The sequence below is a fragment of the Orcinus orca genome, chromosome 17, assembly GCF_937001465.1.
Source record: "Orcinus orca chromosome 17, mOrcOrc1.1, whole genome shotgun sequence".
Taxonomy (NCBI): domain Eukaryota; kingdom Metazoa; phylum Chordata; class Mammalia; order Artiodactyla; family Delphinidae; genus Orcinus; species Orcinus orca.
The window spans coordinates 71,451,429-71,473,509 of record NC_064575.1 but is presented as its reverse complement, the minus strand read 5'-3'; the positions used below and the strand labels follow the sequence as shown (position 1 = coordinate 71,473,509).

The window sequence follows — 22,081 nt, the reverse complement described above, 5'->3', positions numbered from 1 at the left end:
GCCCGCTGTGGTCCCGTTTGCCTGAAAGCAATAAAGCTATTCTTTTCAACTTCACCCAAAACTCTATCTCTGCGTTTCTAGTGGCACTGGTGAACAGAGGCCGAGTTTCGGCAACATTAGTGTGAACATTAAGAGAGATGATGCCCAGGGACTTCCCTGGTGGCGGAGAGGTTAAGAATCTGCCTTCCAGTGCAGGGGACACGGGTTCGAGCCCTGGTCCGGGAAGATCCCACACACCGCGGAGCGTCTAAGCCCGTGTGCCACAACTACTGAGCCTTCGCTCTAGAGCCCTTGAGCCACAACTACTGAGCCCGTGTGCTGCAACTACTGAAGCCCGCGTGCCTAGAGCCCGTGCTTCACAACAAGAGAAGCCACCGCACTGAGAAGCCCGCTCACCACACCAAAGAATAGCCCCCGCTCACTGCAACTAGAAAAAGCCCATGTGCAGCAACGAAGACCCAACGCAGCGAAAAATAAATAAATAAATTTATTTATTTAAAAAAGAGAGAGAGAGAGAGAGAGATGATGCCCAGAAAGCACAAGCACAGAGCTTGGTAAACAGCAGGCTCTCAATTAAAACAAACAAACAACAACCTTGATGTCGGTGGCAGGTAAATACTATTTTCCCATTTGGATAAGTCAGCTAAGAGGTTAGTTACTTGCCCATGGTCACACAATCAGCAGAGGACAGAGGCAGGACTGGAATCCAGGTTGATTCCTTTACAGTGTGTAGAAGGCTCTTTAGTACACACACACACACACACACACACACACACACACACACACACGTGCACTAATCAGAATAACAAATGGGAAATGCTTTATATGCTATTTACTAATCCTCTTGTTTCCCAGCCCCGTGTGCCAAAATAAAAATAATTGCCCAGGCTTAGGACTACAAATATGGACTGCTTCCGCCAGGCATAATAGAGATAAATTATTATTCTTGCCATAGCTTCTTCATCTGCAAGATGGGGCTAACAAAACCGCCTACTAGTTAACATAAAGATTAATTACATCTTTGCAACGTGCTTTGGATTTCTTGAAGCTAGACGGCACTAACGTGGCAGGCATCCCACTAGGATGGTGTTCCTATGTAACTGTTGTGACAGAAAGGTATTTAAATCATCAGTTCCCTGTCTGTCAGCATCACTCAGCAGCATAGTGCTGAGATCTATCACCAGGCAATAATGTGTTCTCCGTTGTTGGTCTCCCTCCAGTTTTTTTAAGTTCTTTTTTTTTAGAGAAACAATAGGAAATATATTTCAATTACAGCAGGAGAGACATTGTTGAGGTTATCTTTTCTATTTCTCAATCTTTCTGAAGATGTTGACATTGAACCTGTTCCTTTCTGAAGAAACTTCCTTTCTACTTATTTTTAAAGTTAACTTCAAAACACAAGTACATATAATTGGGATAAAATTTAAAAGGCACAAAAGGATATGCAATGAAACGCCTCCTTCCCACTCCTGTCTCCCAGCCTCTGAGTTTCCCTTCCCAAAGGTAACCACTGTTTCAAGCAAATACTGTGCGTATATTTTTGTGTGTGCCTTCTGTACAATTCATCTGTGTAATGGCGTAGCATGTGTCTTGTACTATTACTCTTGTGTTAATGCTGTATGTTATTAGAGATTATTCCATGTGGGGGGCATACAAAATTATTTTTTTCTAATAAAGTTTGTATAGTATTCAATTATATGGATAAAGTGTAGTTTATTTAATCAGTTTCTTATTGACAGATAATCAGCTATTTCTAGTCTTTTGCTATTTCAGAAAATGCAGCAATGATTATCCCTGCACATTAAAAAAAAAGTTTGAGTGTACCTAAAATTTAAATTCCTAGAAATGAATTTAAATATTGCCAAATTGCTTGCTGGAGGGGTACCAATATATATTCTCATCAGTAATTCACGAGAGCGCCTGTTTCCCTCAAACCTCCACATTTTTTCCTAGAACGTAGCCTGGTATCATTACCTGCATGTTTTTAAATGATGACTTGTGTTGATGACAGTAACACAGGAACTTTCTTACAAGCTGAGTGATTGAATTCTAGAGCACGCTATCTGGAGCACTGGGGAAATCCTCTATTTAAGATAACTAAGAATTAAACACCTTTGTGTTTTATGCCCAGAATAGTTTATCACAATGTAGAGTGATTTTATAATAAAGAGAAATGGGAAAATCCTGAATGTCCATCTAGTCTGATGGTTCTCAAAGAATGGTCTGCAGATAACTTGCATCAGAATCACATGGTGGGTGGGGGAAGGGCTTTTGAAAATGCCGATTTCTAGGACCACCTCAAGCTTATGAAACTTGAAGTCTCTGGGGGATGGGCCAAGTTCTCACTGGTGACCCTCATACTCACTCTCATTTGGAAACACTGCTCTGTCATTAAGGTAGGACAATTTGAAGGCAGACAAGCACTCTTACCGATTAACTTGTTTAAATTACAAAAGTGATAGATACATTTTCATTTTAAACATTTCAAAAGGAGAAATAAGCACAAAGAGAATTGTAATAAGTATACTGCTTCAAGCACTAGACATGAATTTGTCTCTTGTACATCTTCACAACAATCCTATGAGTTACCTTCTCCCCACCCATTTTACAGATGAAGAGACTGAGACACAGAGAGATTATTTTATTTTATTTTTTGCTGCGTCATGCAGCGTGCGGGATCTTAATTCCCTATCCAGGGATCGAACCCATACACCCTGCAGTGGGGGGCGCGGAGTCTTAACCACTGGACCGCCAGGGAAGTCCTGAGGTTTCATTTTAAAAACATGATATTGCTAATAAGTGGCATAGTCACAATTTAAACTTGTGTTTCTAAACTCTGAAGTTGAATTCCAGAGCACACACTCAGTGAATTCTAGAGTACAACCTAGAAATAAATACTGACAAACACTGGATGTATGTTGTTTTATCCTTGTTTTTTTTCTCACGTACCTTACTTACGATTTCATCAGAGAAACCTTATTTATCCCTCCACCTAAGGTAGATAACCCATTTTTTTCTCACTGTACCTTGGATACAATGGGTAGTAGGTAAAAGAAAATGGGTGGAGATGTAGAGAAGGAAACTTAGGCGAGATTTCTAAATATCTATTTATACAACGTACTAGCTTTTCTTTTATATCAAAATTAGCTTATAAGGTTGTACCAATTTACACTCCCACCAGCTTTGTACAGGTGAGACGTTTCTTCATATATTTACTATGCTTGATATTTCTTAGATCCCCGAATATTGTATAGTCTCATTAGACTATGGAATATTTAGTGCCTTTTTGTTCTGTAAAAAATGCTTTTGTTAATTAACATCAAGGACATGGTGCTAAGAAATGTTCTCCAAAATAACAGATTGGCAGAAACTTTGCTGTTTGAAATCAGTGTGGATGGAACACCCCATTCTTGCTGAAGGACCTGAGGCATACGGGTCATTTTGACACAGGATTTTAAATTCAGGTGCAAAGCTTTAGATAAGGAGTTTTCAGACCCAACATTCCACACTTATCTTTTTTTTTTTTTTAAATCATAGGAGTACTGTATTTTTTAAAAAATTTATTTTTATTTATTTTTGGCTGCTTTTGCATCTTTGTTGCTGCACGCGGGCTTTTCTCTGGTTGCGACGAGCAGGGGCTACTCTTCGTTGTAGTGTGCAGGCTTCTCACTGCGGTGGCTTCTCTTGTTGCGTGCACGGGCTCTAGGCACGCGGGCTTCAGTAGTTGTGGCTCGTGGGCCCTAGAGCGCAGGCTCAGTAGTTGTGGCACATGGGCTTAGTTGTTCCATGGCATGTGGGATCTTCCGGGACCAGGGCTCGAACTCGTGTCTCCTGCATTGGCAGGTGGATTCTTAACCACTGCGCCACCAGGGAAGCCCCACACTTATCTTAATTTTGAGATTTCTAAGGAAAGAGGACCCTGGGTCTGCTTTTCAGCTCAGGCTTAGGCCTGATGTTAACACTTTTACAGACAGCTCTGCTCTGTTTTGAGCCTATCAAAACACTGCTTCATTTAAATTATACCACAATTCAACCCTTCCTTATAATCCAATAATGACCCTATTCTCTTTAGTTTGGTGAGATGTTTCAGTTTCCTCTGGAGTGCAGTCTCCCTCCTAGCAAGTTAAGAAATCTAACCTTCTGGACTATAGGTGTGTTCCTAGCGGTCTCTACTGGATGGCCTCATCAGTCTTAAACTGTAGGTCCTTATATGATCAGGCCAATCAAGATGACTGTTCTCTTGTCTCTGTACATCCCCTGCTGGACCAGTACGTACGTACTTCACCTACACCCTACTCACATGACTGACCTTCCTACCCCATGACCCAGCTAGTGATTGTTCTAATCTTTAGATCAGAACATTTCCCCCAGGATAGTTTATCAAAGGGGCGGTGAGGGGCATGCTCCTCCAATAGTTTCCCTGGTAACCGATAACCCAACCTGAAGTCAATTCCCCCTATAACTGGTAACCTCTCTCTCCCCCAGGTAGCAAAGACCGCTGCCATATCCTGCCCACTGTCTGCCACACATGGTGAGGTGTCGCTCCAGGACCTTGCTTCAGATGTGTAAGCTCCCCCTATCCATTAAACCTTTGATGTCTCTGTGGCTGACTCTGGGCTCTTTCTTTGGTCTTGAAGCTGGGCAAGTGCAGGGCTTGCAGGCCTGCAGGGTGCAGCCCAACAGTCCTATATCTAAAGACAACAGGAAAAGTTCTACTCTGTATCCTTTGATAGATTCTTTTAAAAACAAGAGGGATTTTCGTCTACTTGTAATTTAGGTCGTACCCAGCAAACTAGATTAAGAGTCATGATCATTTCTGCTTTCAGTTCCTCCAAATTGCAAGCCAGTTGGAGTTGTTGACTGAAGAAAAATCACGTAACCTAAAAGTTGTGAGCTAAATTTTATTCGAGGAATTTACTGAGGACTATAGCCCAGGACATAGCCTCTCAGATAGCTCTGAGGAACTGCTCCAAAGAGGTAAGGGAGAAGCCAAGATATATAGGAGTTTTTGCTGAAACAAACAAAAAAACCATGTAGTCAAATGTCAAAAGATTACTGCTAATTGCAAAAATCAGACATCTCAAGGTAAAGATTTTAGTGCTTTTCTTTGTATGGGAAGGTGCAATAACCTGGCTCATTGAAATTATTCCTTAGATATGCACCTTAACTATTTAGGGCCAGTATCCTGTTTTTCTCCGCCCTGAATTCTCCTCAGGGCACACCATCTGGGTGGCTGCAGTGGCTAAGGGCCTGATGGCAGGCAACATTCCCTGTTTACTGGAATAGAAGTCAACATTCTGTTTACTGAAATGGCAGGCAACATTTTGTGTGTGCAGAGTGGCTGTTTTCTCTGTGTGGAAAACTCTCCAGATCTGTGTGTGTGTGTGTGTGTGTGTGTGTGTGTGTGGGGCTCAGCTCAAAGATCACCTCCTCCAGCTTCTCCCTGACCTTTCTCATCGAAAGTGGCCATCTCTCCCCACACTTCTGCACTCCCACTCCATCACTCTATCCCCACTATCCTAACTTATCTTCCTTATTTTTCTTACCACTCTCTTGAAATTATCTTATTCAATTATTTGTTCATTACCTCCCTACCTTTGTATGGAAGCTCCAGGAGAGAAGGTACTACAACAGCTCTGATAGCTGCAGCACCTCCAGAGTCTAAAACCCTATCTCGCACTTACTAAGCCCTCAATAAACATTTGTGGAAAGGATGGACAATTGAGGGGCTACATTGTACTTTATTTTCCTCCTTCCCCTTTAAACACCCTCCAAGTGGAGCCACCTGGGCTATAAATCCGGCAGGAACTGGGTAGAGGGCGTTCAGCCTCGCTATTGGCTGGAGTATCTGTCGTTGCTCCTGGCAACCACTGTTCCCCACCAGTCGTGAGGTCGGCCCCTCCTGGACCCGTCCCTCGCCCTCCCGCCTTCGAACCACCGAGCTTCTGCCCAGTGGTAAAAACGGTGCTCGCCCTTTAAGCGGCGGGACTTCTGGTTAACGTCGTCGTCGGCCGCCGGAAGGGGAAGTTTCGCTGCCGAATTCTCCCTCGCTCGTCCGAATTCGGTGGCGCCACGTCTGACGGTCTCCGCGTTCTGCAACGGGGCTGGGGCGGCTTCCGCCTCGACACCTCCCACTCGCCCAGCGGACCGCGTCGTGAGGGGGCCGGGACAGGAGTCGGGCGGCTTTGCACATCCCGGCCACCGAAGAGGCGAAGATGTCGGACATCGGGGACTGGTTCAGGAGCATCCCGGCCATCACGCGCTATTGGTTCGCCGCCACCGTCGCGGTGCCCTTAGTCGGCAAACTCGGTCTCATCAGCCCGGCCTATTTCTTCCTCTGGCCCGAAGCCTTCCTCTATCGCTTCCAGGTACTGACTGGCGACTGGGGAAGTGGAGACTACAGGCCCCAGGTGGTCCCGCAGCGGCGGAGCGTAGACCGGCTGGTTACGGACGCGCGGTGCCTGGTGGGACTTGTAGTGCGGTGGTTCCAGCGGTTTAGGGCGAGGTCCTGTGGCCAGGGGGTAGGGTGGAGGCCAAGGGGTTTGAGCGTGGGCCTGGGTAGCTGGAGACGTGGAGGGAGACCACACGGTTTGGCCCGGTGGGAAAGGATTGATTTTGTCCTTCATTAAAATTGTGTTCCTCGCCCTCTGTACTCAGAGAAGGCGGCAGTGGGAAGGTAAGTCTGATAGTTGTCAATCTATTGGACGCCAGTGAGTAGCAACCTGGGGCCACCTGGAGCAGCTGCCCTCTGACCTCCCTCTGCCACCCAAGTGGATGGCATGTGGACGTCGCCTTGCTCAACTACCAGCTGAGTTCTTTTTATGTTAATGGAGTTTCTTCCCAGTAGGAGTGATTTGAAGCCCGAGGTGCAAAGAGGGAGTTTATTTGTGTGCATCCCAGATCCTGATCTAGTATCTGGCAGGTAGTAGTTGTATTTATGAAGGAGTGAGTAAAGAGTAAATTGCTCCTGAAATGGAAGTCTTTATTTTTTGAAGCATGAAGGAAACAGCCCAGAGTAACATTCCTGGCAAGAGAATATTAGTTTTCTGGAGGTTATCTTTATTCACTGGATTCTGTGATTTAAATCTTTAATCAGTGGCAGGTCGGATACTAAGATCTGACATTAATTTCGACACGTTGTTTGGACTGTGGGTAACACACTCTTGTCTTCTCTCTCCTCACTGGCTGTTTCTTAGTTTTCTTTGCTGGTTCCCCATCTTCCTGATCCTTAAATATTGTGATGTACCCCAGGACCTCTTTTCCATATTCTCCCTAGCTGTGGGTGATCTCATGTAGCTTGATGGCTTTATATAATTTCTACAAACTGAAGATTCTCAAATACAAATATACATATTTTCAGTCCAGATCTATCTCACTTCCAGACTTGTATACTTGAAATTACCACTTAGATGACTAATAGACATCTCAGACGTAATGTGTCCAAAACAATACCCTTTTCCCTAGAAGTAAATAGCAATTCCATTATTACAGGAGCTCACCCTAAAAGTCATGGACTCATCCTTGACTTCTTATCTCACATCCCACAGTCTGTTAGCAAATTCTGTTTATTTTAGACAGATGTCCAGAATGCAATCCCTTTTCATTCTCTACTGCAAGCCATTATCATAGCAGCCTTGTTCCTTTCAATCTTTTCTCTAGACAGCTAGAGTGACCCTTTTAAAACATAAATCACATCCTGGCAGCCTTCTGCCCAGAACCTTTTAATGTCTTCTCAACTGGATGAGTAAAGCTCAAGTCCTTTCAGTGGCCTGCAAGGCCCCTACTGCCTCTCTGACCTCATCTCCTACCGCTTTCCACCTTGTATATTAGGCTCCACAGTGGAATCCTTTCTGTTTCTTCAGCACCTAACTCCATCCCTGCTCAGGCCCTTAGCACATGTTATTTCTCTGCTTGAGGACGATAACTGTGGTTTATCTCATTACCTCCTTCAAGTCTGCCCAAATGCCACCTTATTGGCAAGGCCTTATTTGATTGCCCTATGTAAAATAGTACCTCTCCTTCACTCTGTCTCCCTTATCCTTAATTTTTCTTGGTTACATATCACCCCTTGATGTTTGTTAGCCTGCTTCCCTTCAGAGAATAAAGCTCCGTGAGAGCCACTTGTCTGTTTACCACTGTCTTTGTTACCTAGATTAGTGTTTGGCATATAGCAGGTGCTTATATATGGGTTGAATGCGTGGAAATAATTGGGTACTTGCCAGTGCTGGGCACTAGGGGTACAATAGTGAATAGTACAGAAAAAGTCCCAGCTCACATGAAGAAAATAAGAGAGGGGTGTGTGACGGAGAGTGACTTTGATGAAGTGTTCCAGAAAGGCCTCAGAGAAGGTATTTGAACTGAAATCTGAATGACGAGGAGCCAGCTTTGGGAAGATCTGGCTCTGGGGACAATCTTCCAAGAAGAAGGAGTAATAAGGGAAAGGCTTAGAAGCAGGAATTAGAAACAGAAAGAAGACTGGATAGTTAGTACAGAGTCAGCTGTAGGGACGAGGATTGGTAGTTGAGGACAGAGAGATAGCCAGGGGTGACTGCAATAAAGTGAAAGAGGAAAGGTAGGCTGGGGCTAGACTGTGTAGGGCTTTGTGGTTTGAACTTTAATTTGAAGGCACTAGAAAGGCTTCAGAGCCTTTTGAACAAAGGACTGAAAAATTGCCTTGGCTACTCTGTGGGATGGACTTGGTATGTGAATGGGGGAAAGGGTGGGCTAGGTAACAGGATCAGAGAGGTGAGTCAAGTTAGAGGGCAAGAGAGATGGTGGTTTGGACCAGAGTGGCTGTGAAGATAGAAGTGGATAGATTTGGGAGTTGGAGTGGACTACACTGCAGCTTAATGGATGTGAAGGGGCAGGACTTGAAGATGTCACTGTTTTCACAGGAGCAATGGAGTGCCTGGTGCAGCTCTTTTCTGAGATTGGGAATGTTTAGGGAGGCTTAGGTTTGGGGGTGGAGGAAGGTATCAATAAAGAGTTATATTTTGACCATATTAAGTCCAGAGAGGCTTTTTAGGCATCCAGGTGGAGAAGTTAAGGAGGCAGTTGAGTATTAGAATATGATCTGGGTGTGCAGCCAGAATGGCAGACTCTTTTCTATTTGCTTTGGTAAAATATTTGTTGCAGTGAATGTTGTGCACTTTGTGCCCTGTGGCATGTTAGGTAATGCGGCGCCTGAGGAGCAGTGGTCATAAATGATTGTAAATCATCAATGGTCGTCAATGAGAAGGACCTGGTCAAAACTGGCTCTTTGGCCCTACTTGCAAAATCTTGCTTGTTTCTGTAGTCAGCTTAGTAAAAGTAAGTCTTTCTAATAGCCTACATGTGTATAATATTAAAAGTGGTGAACTGATTAGAAAGGTCATCTTTCATGTCACACCTTCCATAATGTTCCCATCTTCCTTGCATTGCTTCTTGTGGGCTTGTTATCCTGAAACAGGGGAGAAGCTGCTGGTAGAAGGCAGGGCTTGTTTTCCTGAAATGGGGGAGAAGCTGCTGGTAGAAGGCAGGACAGTGTGCTCACTGCCCGGGTGTGGAGAGACCAGTATCTATACTTTCTTTCTGCTACTCTGACTCCTACTCTTTCTGGACAGGTTTAGCTTTCAGAAGCTGGAAGAACTCATTTGCAAATGAAGCAGTTAAAGGAAAAACTGCATCTGAGAGGCTGATGGGTGAGGACACACAGCCTGTGGTGTGCTTTCTGCTAGAGGCTCCTCTTTTCCTTAAAAGCTGCATATTTGGACAACTTGGAAGTGATCAATTTAGAATTGTGGATTCATGCTGGAAGTGACAAAAGTTACTTTTCCTCCTTATCTGTGGGTTTCCTCTGAGTAGCTTGTTGGTTTGGAACTCTAAAGTTTAAAATGTTATTTCCTTAGTTTGGGTAAGTGGAAAGGCGTAGGTGTATGTTAAGACTCACTCCACTATTGCCTAAAGTTCCTCATCTCTTATATTTAAGACTCATTGATCAGATAGCACACAGTGATGAAATGCCTCCATATTGGTCCCTGATTAACGAGAAGAGAGGCTGCACTTTGCTGCTGCCCTCGTGGTTTCTGAGATTATGTCTCCCAGAGCTGCCCACACGGGAGATTTCGTTTCTTTGGACAAAATAACATCACTGCCTTACATCTGTGTTGGGCTTCTCCATGTGATACCTCACTTAACCCCCATAAACATCCCGAGGTCAGCGTTACACCAGTTGATAGACAGCTGCAGTTTCAGTTTCTATTTTGGTGAGTTCAAGATAGTTCTAAGCGCTCTTGTTTCACTCTTTTGCATCCTGTCTACCCAAACACATAGTTAAGTGTTTAACGAAACATTCTTGAGGGTGATTTCTTTCAAACCAGTCGTAGCAAATTATTGTTCCTTTTCTATTAGAGTAGAAATACTGTGGGATTTCAGGTAGTTGAGTCGTGGTCTCCAGGCCTGGCTTAGCCCCCTTGCAAGCTGTAAGCCCTCAGGCAAGCTGTTTATCCTTTCTGAGCCTCAGTTTCCCCACCTAAAAGTGGGGAGAATTTAATACCATATTAACTCTGTTCTAAGAGTTAACTGTGTTGTAACTCCATTGGTTATAAGATGCTCCTTTAATTTAATACAATTTTTTGGAAGGGGAGGAGAGTACAGATTACATTAAATGAATATATTGACGGTAAGGCACGTCCGAATTTCAGGAACACGAAAATGAGTATCTTCAAATTGAGGAGAAATGTTACCCACTTCATGCCTCTATTATAGAAAAACATAAAGAATGTAAGGTGCCCAGTAAATAATCTGGTAGATAATCTATTAAAAAAATAGTGCCTATTTTTACTTATTAGTCAATAATAATTCCTGCCATTGCTGCCTTCTCTCCTTGGGCAGTAATATTCTAATTTTAATTTGTAATTGAAATTAAAACGTAACTGCTGGATTATTATCCTTCTTTTTGTCCCACTAAAGGCGTCCTGACTAGAAATGGGAAGATATGTACTCTCAATTTCTCTGATTTGTTTCCGGGAACAAAAAGAAATAGCACCAACCGAGTCTGTGACCAGGCCTGGTGCTGATATTTATTTGCCAAGCTTTTGCTCATGTTCTCACATTTAGCCTGATGACAGCAGCCCTCGCAGACTCATCTGAGTGTGTTGGGAAAGAGAGTCATATAGACCCGTAACTGGAAGGGGAATGAACTTGGTCTGTGGGCTGAGCATAGAAGTAGCCTCAGGGTTTGGATTTAGAACTTTATGGCAAGTGTTCTGGTATGTACAGCTTTAAAATCTTTCCTTTGCAATCCTGTCCACATAAGACAGTTCTGCTGTGGTCTGTAGCTAAGGGTGAGCTCATAGCTTCATTTTTAAACTTTTTGTTGAGTTGCAGTATTCAAGCAGGAAAGTGTATGTATTATATATTTATAGCTTGTTGAATTTTCAAAAATTGAACATCAGTATATAACCAGCCACCAGATCAAGACACAGCCAGCATCCCCAAAACCTTCCTGCTGCTCCCTTCTGGTCACTACCCACTGCAAGGGTAACTACTGTCTTGACTTTTAATACCATAGATGGTTTTTGCCAGTTTTCTTACTGTTCTATAAATGAAATTATACAATATGTATTTTTTTGTGTCTAGCTTCTTTTCAACAGTTTGAGAGTCACCCACATTGTTGCATGTGGTTATAGATTGCTCATCCTTATATTGTTCCCTTGTGTGAACAGACCACCATTTATTTACCCTTTCTGCTGGTAACGGGCTTTTTGGGTAGTTCTAGTTTTGGCTAGAATGAGTAGTGCTGCTGTGAACATTCTGGAACACGTCTTGGTGAACATAGGTATGCATACGTACCTAGGAGTAGAATTGATGGCTCCTAATAGCTGGTTTAACGTCTTCAGTTGAGACTGAGTGCCTTTCATTTGATTTTCTTGCCTGTCTAGTGTCCCCCCAGCCCCACCCCCCGGCTCCTCTCCCCCACACCGCCACCTCCTGCAAAAAAAAAAAAAAAGAGAGAGAAAAGCCAGAGTTTGCTAACATCAGCGTTTGGTGCTCTTCATTCTTACTTGCTTGGTGACCCAGGCAGACTTTCTTTAACTCCAAATCAACCAGTCTGTATTGTTGCAGAAAAATCTTTGTTTTTGATAGTTAAAAAAACCTGCCCTAGACTCTGGGTGGCGTTTGTAATGATTTCAGTAGCACATTGTTTGGGAGATTTTTGTTGAAGGATGGTTGAACTAAACACTCAACAGAAGTTGTCGGACTAGCAGCTGACGACGAGCAGTGTCTGATGTTTCTTTGAAGGCCTCTACGCCAGGGAGCACGTGGGCTTCTTGCTCTTGCTAAGTGAGGAACTCTGGGAGGGTTACCTCAACTCTGATGAGGGCCCAGCGTTCCTCGTGAAAAGGTGGGTGATTAAGCTTCCGGCCTTGGGATTGCTGTGGGGTTAAAGTGAGATGCTTGCCTGCAAGTCCCAGGCTCTTTGCACTGCCCCTGGCTGCTTCTTACGGGTCAAGAAGGCTCGAAAGGTGCCTTCACCACTCCCAGCCCCGAAAATAAAGCCATTTCCTTATCGTAACTATCTACATATCAGAGGAGAGGAGGGGATTTAGTTGGTTACCTACAAGGGGGATTTCAGAAATATATTACACTGTGTCCCTCTGAAGAGATGAGCTATCTCCTGGTGTTTTCAGAATATAATTTTAAAGTGATGTAAAAATAATACTAAGTCCCTTAGATCAGTGAGAGCAAGTGTACCTCAAGGGTAAGCATAATGAACTGGGAAAAGAAGTGTGCGGTTTTTTGACAGACACTGATTTCCAAAGCACAGGTGCACACAGTGGCTAAAAATAGCATCATGGCATCAAGTGTTAGTGAAAAGTGTAGTCAGAAAACCCCTGAGGTTTCTTTTCCAAAATCAGGCGTGGAGTAACTGAGAGGAATCCGGGGGGAGTTTAAAATGTGAATTTGTAAAAACCAGGTCAGCACGTGTCTCCTAAAAGATTGTAATAATTGTATGCCCACACAAATTTTTTTTACAAAGCACCTTCTTAATCTGATTCTTAATTCCAACCTTTTACAAAATCTGTGAGATGAGGAAGGCGGGAGTCAAAGGACAGATGTTACTGGGTAGATGAAGATGCAAACTCACAGGTCCAGACTCTTCCAAGGCCCCGAGCCACGGCCACAGCTTGCTTGCTTCTGGTCTTTTACCCCCAATGCTTTTTCTTAAAGCGGGGAGAGTGAATTTGTGAGCTTACGCTCAGTTCATTTCAGGATTATACAAGTAGTATAGTGGTACTAAAAGTTTTTACTGATTTTAATTATATCTCATAGTAATGATGTCACTTGTGAGAGGCATTGTAAAAATAGGGACTTATTAGTATTATAAACTCTGGAGTCAGGCTGTCTGGGACAAAATTCTAGCTCAGCCACTTACTGGCTATTATTTGGCCTTTTCTCATTCTGCTTCCTCATCTACACAATCTACCCCCTGAGTTAGGACATGTAAATGAGCATAATAGTACACTATTTTTTTTTTTTTAAACCATTAACCAAAATGGAGCAAGTATTAGTATATCACTCCTCTTTTACAAATGGAAATTGAGACTCAGGACTGCTGACTTGTAAGCCCCTACTGAAGTCTCTGTCTTCTCAAATCCTTTCCGGCGCTCTTTCCATCAGACCCAGCTGTTTCTGAGATAAAATTGTGAATAAACCAAAATGAATTTTAACCTATTTTGTTTTACTGGTTTAGTTCAAGGTTGTTGGAAGTGACTTTTGGGATATGTGAAGTGCATTCTCCTCCACAGGGAGTTAAGCTCTGAGGGGTACAGTTCTGTACTTGGAGAACCTGACTTGTCAGCTATGCCTGGCCAGCCCCACAGCTAATGCCCTCCATTCTAGCCACACCCAAATCGTGAGCAATACCCATTCATTATTGTGCTCTTGCAGTTCTTTGGGACTTTGTACTCATTTTTCCAAGACCACAAGTTCCCCTTCCTGTCCCTACTCTTGCTTCTTTGGACAGACTCCCCATTATCGAGACCTCCTTGATGTAGGGACCATATCTTTCACACTCACGCGATAAGACACAGCTCTCAAGACAAAAGCCAGCATGATGTTGGCATTTCCAAGTCTGGGAAGGCCATCTTCTTCAACCTCTATAACTTAACATTATTCTGGAGGTGTTAGCCAGTAAATTAGGCAAGAAGAAGATACAAAATTTTATTTACAGATAGAGTTGTATACTTGGAAAGTGCAAGAGGCTGAGTTTTCAAATATCACAAACAATTAGATAATTTAGTTTTGGTGGTTGAGTATAAAAAAGATAGAAATCAAAAGCTCAATAGAAAGGTATGAAAGACTTTCTGTCTGGAAACTGTCTTTATCACAGTGAAATAAGAAAGGTGTTGGTTCTCGTTCATTTAGAAAAGTAATATGGAGACTAACCAAGAAGATTGTGACATATGTGGAAGAAAAACAGGAGGGGGATTATTTAATTATATCACTTTGCCAGATAAGAAAATACATTATAAAGCTAGAAATTAAAATAGCTTGGTATTGGTATTGGCATTCGATTCCAAACAGAATAGTCTAAAAGTAGACTTTCCTATAAAAGGGAATCAATATATGATGAAAGTAGTTTTTCAAATCAATGGAGAGAAGATGGGTCACTCTGTAAATAGTATTGGGAAAACTAGTGACCGTCTAGAAAAACAAGTTGACTCTCTTTCTCACTTCTTACATAAACCACAGTACAACTGGGAGCACTGTTGTATTCTTGGAGGGAAGAAGTACTTGTAAACGTGATACATGATGGATACATTTGCCTATATAAAAATTAAACTTTTACATTTCATTTTATATGGCAAAAATACCACAAAAGCATAAGACTAATGACAGACCAGAAAATAATTGCAACAATGAGAAAGGGCAATTTCCATAATGTGTAAAGAAATGCAAATTGAGTAGAAAAATGAAGAAAGAAAATGCTAAAGCTTTAGAAACATGATTGGTGACTGTGAAATACACTAAATGGTGAAGCTGTGGAGAGAAGACAGGCATTAATCTCCATTTTAGGAGGAAGTATAAATTGGTTAAACATTTTTGTAGGCAGTTGGCAATATCTGCTGAAATTAAATGCAAATGTTTGATCTAGCAGGTTGACTCACAGGAATTTATCCTATATGTACCTGTATAAAGAGGCTATTCATTGTAGCATTGTAATAGCTTCAGTGAAGTTTGGACATCCACACAGAAGGAATATTATGAAGCCTATAAAAATATTTTTTCAAGGGAGTGAAACAAGGTATAGAACAGTGCAAGGTAAGTTAGGGTGAAAAGGGAGGAATAATAGTAATAGAAATGATTGTTTCTCGAAAGAAGTACAATAAATGGATCCGTTCTTGCTGGAAAAGGAGCTGGGAGACTGAGGGTCAGGAGGGAGGCTTACTTCTCACTGTAGACCTTCTGTAGTTTTTTGGGGGGAAGGGAATATTTTTAAGTTATGTATCCATATTGCCTAAATAGCACATTGATTTGAATGGAAAGTTCCTGTTTTACTTCTGTCTTTTGAATATGACATTATTTTGACAAGGTTTGTCATCCCAGTGTATTCTTTTCCTAAATAGAGATAATTACTATACTGTTGGAAATTATCTTTATACATCTTTTTTCTTTTTTTTTCCCCACTGTAGTTGATTTACAATGTTTCAGGTGTTACAGCAAAGTGATTCAGTTATACTGTAATTCGTTTTTGATAGGCATAACTATAAGCCTGATCCCAGTAAAGATTAACCATATATGTCTTTAGTATTGATTTTTTTCAACTTGTTTAGAAATATTTATTGTTTATTTTATGATGCCATCTCATTCCATTGACTTGCACATTGAAGTCATTGTAGCTAATATGAACTTTTCTTCAGTTTTCTTGAATTATATTGGTGATGTCCATTTGGTAGCTCTCATCACTGAGGAGAATGTTTTTCAAGGGTTAATTTTGTTTAGTTAAAAGAAAAAAAAAACAAAACACCCAGCTTAGAGAAACTAACAGCCGTGTTTATTTTGATCTGGACAGATTTGGAGGCCGATTACTGCCACCTTTTATTTCCCTGTGGGTCCAGGAACTGGATTTCTTTATTTGGTCAATTTGTATTTCTTATATCAGTACTCTACACGACTCGAAACAGGTATGTTATCTGTGGTTGTTTTAAGTATTGTTTCTGTCTGATTTACTAATCCATGTATTTACTTACTGGAGGAATTTTGAGGGCAGATGGCGTATATAAAGAAATGACATAATGGTGTAAATGCGCAGTAAGTAGTGACTGTGCCAGGAGTCTACAGGCGCTTAGATTATTCGTGTTTTAATCCTCACAGCGTCATCATGAGATGTAAGCAGCAGTGTCACCACTTTATAGGTGACAAAAATACAAGAGCAGAGGTTTACACATCCTGTCCATCTCCTGTGTGTGCCTCTCACTTCATGTGACGTCTCCCTCATTTGTCACACAGCAGTCCCTGTTTTTTAAAGCACAGTTGGGCTGAAGTGTATATATCTCCTAAATTGGGGTTGAAAAACACTACTTTATGCAAGTAAAAGCCTAGACTTAGTCTCTGTAATTGAAACATGCAAGTTAAAAAAAAATTTTTTTTTAATAAATAAATTTATTTATTTATTTAGTTTTGTTTGCGTTGGGTCTTCGTTGCTGCGCGTGGGCTTTCTCTAGTTGCGGTGAGCGGGGGCTACTCTTTGTTGAGGTGTGTGGGCTTCTCATCGCAGTGGCTTCTCTTGTTGTGGAGCATGGGCTCTAGGTGCGCGGGCCTCAGTAGTTGTGGCACACAGGCTCAGTAGTTGTGTCTTGTGGGCTCTAGAGCACAGGCTCAGTGGTTGTGGTGCACAGGCTTAGTTGCTCTGTGGCATGTGGGATCTTCCTGGACGAGGGATCGAACCTGTGTCCCCTGCATTAGCAGGCGGATTCTTAACCACTGCGCCACCAGGGGAGTCCCTCTTTTTTTTTTTTTTTTAATTATTATTCACTGTGTTAGAGCATTTATACTCAATATGAAGCACTCAAGTTTTAAAAAATATATAGCCAGGATTTTAATAGCATGGTAGTTTTTCAGATATGACTACCTATATGGATAAGCTATAAAATTCTTTTCTTAAAACTTTCTTACTGAATTGTTATTTATTTTCTACAATACCTTATATGCTTTTCTGAGTTACTTATACTGAGAAGCAATAACTCGATAGACTGCTGTGTCAAAATATAATTTGGCAAAGCCTAAATGATTTTGAAAATGTGGTCTGACTTCAGAGACTAGAAACCTGATGGCTGTTAGCTCAGGTTAGAAAATTCTGAGCTACCCTTAAATCTAAGTCAGTGCTCATATGCTTGAGAATTGTGAATCAGTCTCACAACTGCAGGGATATAGAAGGTTGGACATTCGGTGTCAAATATCATTTTTCCTTAAATTGGCATTTGCTGTTAGGTGCTTTTTAAGAAGAGGGAAATCACCGTGTTAATACAAAGTTTTGGGTAATAGACTATTACTTCTGGAAGGGACCTAGCCCATTCCCTTAGTTTTATAAAGGAAGAACAGGAGATTCAAGCAAGTAAAGTGACTTGGCTGAGTTGAAACTGACAACCAGGACTCTGACCTCCATATCAGGGATTGGATCCTTAAATCTACCAGCATATATGATATTCATTCTCCCTTGCCAACTTGCTTAGCATTCTACCCCTCTGATACGATTTCATTGAGGGTTAAGCTGTGGGAGGAATTTTTTTTTATATCAGTAGTAAACTCTAGATTAAATGTGGATGATCCGTGACCACTTGTTAAAAATTGTAGTATGGGGCATTTTCAAACATATACGAAAGTAGAGAGAAAGGTTAATGAACCTCTTTATTTTTTTTCCTTTTCATTTAGAGAAAACTCACCTAACATAAAGTTCCTCATTTTAACCATTTTAAAGTGTACAACCCAGTGGTCTTTAGTATCTTCACAAAGTTGTGCAGCCATCACCACTAATTCCAGGCATTTCATCACCCCCCAAAAAATCCAAGCCAGCAGTCTCCATCCCTCCCCCTCCTCCCAGCCTCTGGCAACCACTCATCTACTTTGTGTATGGATTTGCCCATTTCGGACATTTTATGTGTCCTTCTGTGACTGGCTTCTTTCACTTAGCATAATATTTTTGAGGTTCATCATGTTGTAGCATGTGTCAGTATGAGCCCCTTTTAATCATCACTCATCTTTAACAGTTATCCCATAGCCAGTCTTTTTTTTTTTTTTTTTTGCGGTACGCGGGCCTCTCACTGTTGTGGCCTCTCCCGTTGCGGAGCACAGGCTCCGGACGCGCAGGCTCAGCGGCCATGGCTCACGGGCCCAGCCGCTCCGCGGCATGTGGGACCTTCCCGGACCGGGGCACGAACCTGCATCCCCTGCCTCGGCAGGCGGACTATCGACCACTGCGCCACCAGGGAAGCCCAGGATTATTTTTTTTTAAATGGGCTATATATATCATGTAATTGTGATGGGGTGTGGAGCGGGGGGAGGTAACCGTTTGAGATAGAGGGAACTTACATTTGTTCTTTTCTCCGCCCCTCTCCTAGTCTTGCAGCTGGAGGCAAGAGGATCATCCTTAGAAGGGAGAGCTGGGCCAATGTTGATTGTTCTGCCCAGTAATAAGACAAAGCCCAGTATGTGGCGCAGCAGAAAGAACACTCAACTAGTAGTTAGACTTCACTCTGCTTCTAAAAGCCATGTGACTTTGGTCATGTAACTGTACTTCCTCATCTGCCAAAAGAGGGTGTAGGTCTTTCCTTTGTCCCTCACAGATATGGTAGGAAGAGTCAGGGCCATGGAAAGGTGTGGCTGCCCCCTACTCCCCCACCATTGTTTTCCTTTGCTAGAATGTGAGGTCCTGGAAGACGGAGACCGAATCCTCTTGGTGAGCCCAGTGCTGGACTGTGCGGTAGTGCGCGTGCGTGTGTGTGTGCACGTGCGTGTGTGTGTGCGCGTACGTGTGCGCGTGTCTCCAGTCATAACAACAGTAAGCGCTTCCCAGCCTAGTTGTGTGGAGGAGCCACAGTGGTAGGCAGAACGGACATGGTTCCTCCCCTGACGGAGCTTACGGTCTAGTGGAGGGAGAAGGGATTAACCAGGTAATCACGAATAGGTCTCCGTCTCATGATGAGAGCCATGAAGGAAAGGCCAGCAGGCTGTGAGGGGCTTCAGCGGATGGGGTCTCAGTAGCTGTGGACCTGACTGTCCTCCCTTTGGGTTTCTTTTGGCTCATGCTAGTTGAGCAGAGCATTTTATGGACTGGAATTCAGTTAGGGGAACACAAATTATTAGCCTTGACACCCGGGCAACTTTACTTTAGGGCTTAATTGTGGACACGGTTTTATATATTAAAATTTTCTTTTACTTCCAAGGAGTGGTTTTAAAATATTCTCATTTTGTGTTTTCTCTACAATTTTTTGAAGTATTTCTCAACATAGAAGTCTCTTTGTTCCGAAATTCTGAACCATGACATTTGGCTTATTTTTGTTTCCAGGAGCTTTTGATGGGAGGCCAGCAGACTATTTATTCATGCTCCTCTTCAACTGGATTTGCATCGTGGTATCCTTCCGTCTGTCATTTTGGGCCAGAAATAACCAGGTTTTTTTTCAGGTTTGGGGAAATGGGCAGTAATCTGCATAATATTTTAAATGATAGTATTTGCATCTTTGTTTACTATAGTTAATAGTTAAGAATCATGAAAGTTCTTGTCAAAAGCAGTAGTAAATCACATAGCCGTGGAGTGATGCATTCCCCTACCGTTGCCTTGGTGGGGTTTTTCCACATTTGGTTGAGTTTTATTACTGTTCCCTCTTCTTGTTCCCAGTTCTCGCTCAGAGAGATTCCGTGCCATGAGATAGCTTTTGAAAGCTGTGGTCCTTATCAGAAAATTAATTTACAACCAGCATCCTTTCTGACTTTAGTGCTGTCTTTGTCTCGAGGTCCTAAATGGTAATTCAGTCCCTCTGTAAGTGCCTGGCTCTGGGAAAGGACACAGCATGCCTCTCTGCTTGCTGTGTGTCAACCACAGCTGTCAGCAGCCTTCCGGCCGCAGACCTTTACAGATAGTGAGAGCAGCAGAAGGGGCTTGGTGGCTCAAGTCCTGTGCACAGTTGGTGAGCTCAGAATGGCTTTGGGGTTTAGTGTCCATTGAAACCTGGCCAAGAGCCAGAAAATTGTGGCACTCTGGATGCCCTTTCCCTCCTTTAAGGGAAGATAAAAAGATTGTTTTGGACTTCACCTGTGCTGTGGAGCCCTGAATGTGAACAGACGCATTATTTGTTTCAGAGGCATGTTTCACATGCCCCTCCATCTCCTAATTGAAGGAGAGCTGCTAAAATACAGTGGCAGGGCACGGAGGACACAGGCAACCAAACTGAGTCATGTGCCAAAGCAGTTAATTTCTACTATTTCCTCGTCATCGGATAGTTTAATAGCGTGTTCACAGTGAAGATTATTAGATACCTTTGTGTTCCGGGGTGTTTTAAGCAACCTGAACTATAGAAAAGTGTTTTCCTTCAGAAAACTGGAATGAAATGAACTTTTATTAGGTGTAGAATGCTTTGTTTGTGTCTGATCTTTAACTTTACAAACCCAGATTACTGGCTTAGCGATGGATATGCAGGTAAGTGTCCCTTGAAACTATTTGGCCTTTCATGTGTTTCAGACTTACTGTTAATGACCTTTGACAGAAGTTTAAATTGCATTAACTGCGTGGTTAATTATATGGTATTTTGAAGCTCTTATGTGAGTTACCTAAATCATTACTGTCCTTGCTCATTTCTGGCTTCTGTATTAATGTATGAACGTTGAGAACGATGGTTTATCCAGTGTTTTCTGTGCATGTGTGTGGATATGTATTTTTAAAAAATGGAGAATACATGGTAAGTAAAGCTTTATTGCATACTTTTTCCAAGTAACAGAGCTTGACCCTGATATTTCTGAATCCATCCCAAATAATATAATTGTGTTGTATTTTATTAGAGGATTTTAAAGCATGCATTGCATGATTAAGTAATTCTGATGAGTTGAATTTCCTTCTGCTTTTTGAATAACCATGGGAGAATTTATTTGGAGGGGAGAGGTTAAAAAGCAAAAAAAGGTAGGTTTACGCTAAGCCTCTGTTTTAAGTGCCTCTGGAGCCTTTACGTGTTCGTTTCTTTTGCAGTTGCTGATGATTCCTCTGATCATGTCAGTACTTTATGTCTGGGCCCAGCTGAACAGAGACATGATTGTATCATTTTGGTTTGGAACACGATTTAAGGTACTCTAACCTAGCTGGGAAAATTTCCTGTTCATTTGTCTTTGCAGAAATCCCTCTCTTCAGCCCAGAGATGTACTTTCTGACACGTGCAGAAGAGGTCACTACAGAGCAGTAAACCATAGGCAAGCCCCTTCTCCCGTCCTCAGTCCCCCTGGGTTTCTTTAGCCAACCCTGAGGCCTTTGCTGACTATTACTTCTCACTCCCTCTGGAGCTCAGGCCCTTTAGGCATGTGTCCTGAGTGATCTCATGTATGTGTGTGTGGTAGGGGGAGGGGAGGAAGGACACTCATGTGGAACCCTCTCTTTCAGTCTGTTCTTATCATTGCCTGTTATGTATTTTACACTTAAGCTGAAACAGATTGGTCTCCCCCCCCAACACTTCCCTTTGTGCCTTCTCTCACAGCTTTCCACCTGTAACATCTTTTTTATTTTCTTTCTGATGTAAATCCTGCCCATTCTTAATTTGAGTGGGGGACTAAACGTATTTCCTGCCTCTCCTCCCTGGAATTGGTCTTGCCCTTGGGCTTCTGCTGTGTTCTTATAGTAGTCACCGCATTCTGCCTTCAAGCTATTGATGTGTAACCCTTTCTTTACCAGTCTGCGATGTTTTTTGCAACGCCCTTAGCTCTTAGTATGATGTCTTGAAACTGGTAAGGGGTGTTGACCTCAAGTAAATAGCTGCCAGATACTTCTGCAGCAAAGATGGGTTTACTTGGGATCAGTGGAGAACTGCATTTCGGGGTCTGCAACCATGGTGAGCCACGA

General features: G+C 42.5%; 1 protein-coding gene across 3 annotated transcripts in view; it reads left to right on the top strand.

The window, feature by feature from the left end:
• The first annotated feature begins 5,897 nt into the window (after positions 1 to 5,897).
• DERL1 (derlin 1) overlaps positions 5,898 to 22,081 on the top strand; it is a 113,071-nt gene continuing 96,887 nt past the window's right edge. Inside the window, exons 1-5 of one of the 3 annotated variants that reach the window (XM_033419874.2) lie at positions 5,898 to 6,368; positions 16,058 to 16,169; positions 19,550 to 19,614; positions 20,651 to 20,677; positions 21,221 to 21,316. In XM_033419874.2, coding sequence (XP_033275765.2) covers positions 6,216 to 6,368; positions 16,058 to 16,169; positions 19,550 to 19,614; positions 20,651 to 20,677; positions 21,221 to 21,316 — 453 coding nt within the window. In that variant the 5' untranslated portion in view covers positions 5,898 to 6,215. The remainder of the gene's footprint in view (positions 6,369 to 16,057; positions 16,170 to 19,549; positions 19,615 to 20,650; positions 20,678 to 21,220; positions 21,317 to 22,081) is intronic. The other 2 variants (XM_033419875.2, XM_004265348.4) reach the window with 2 other exon arrangements.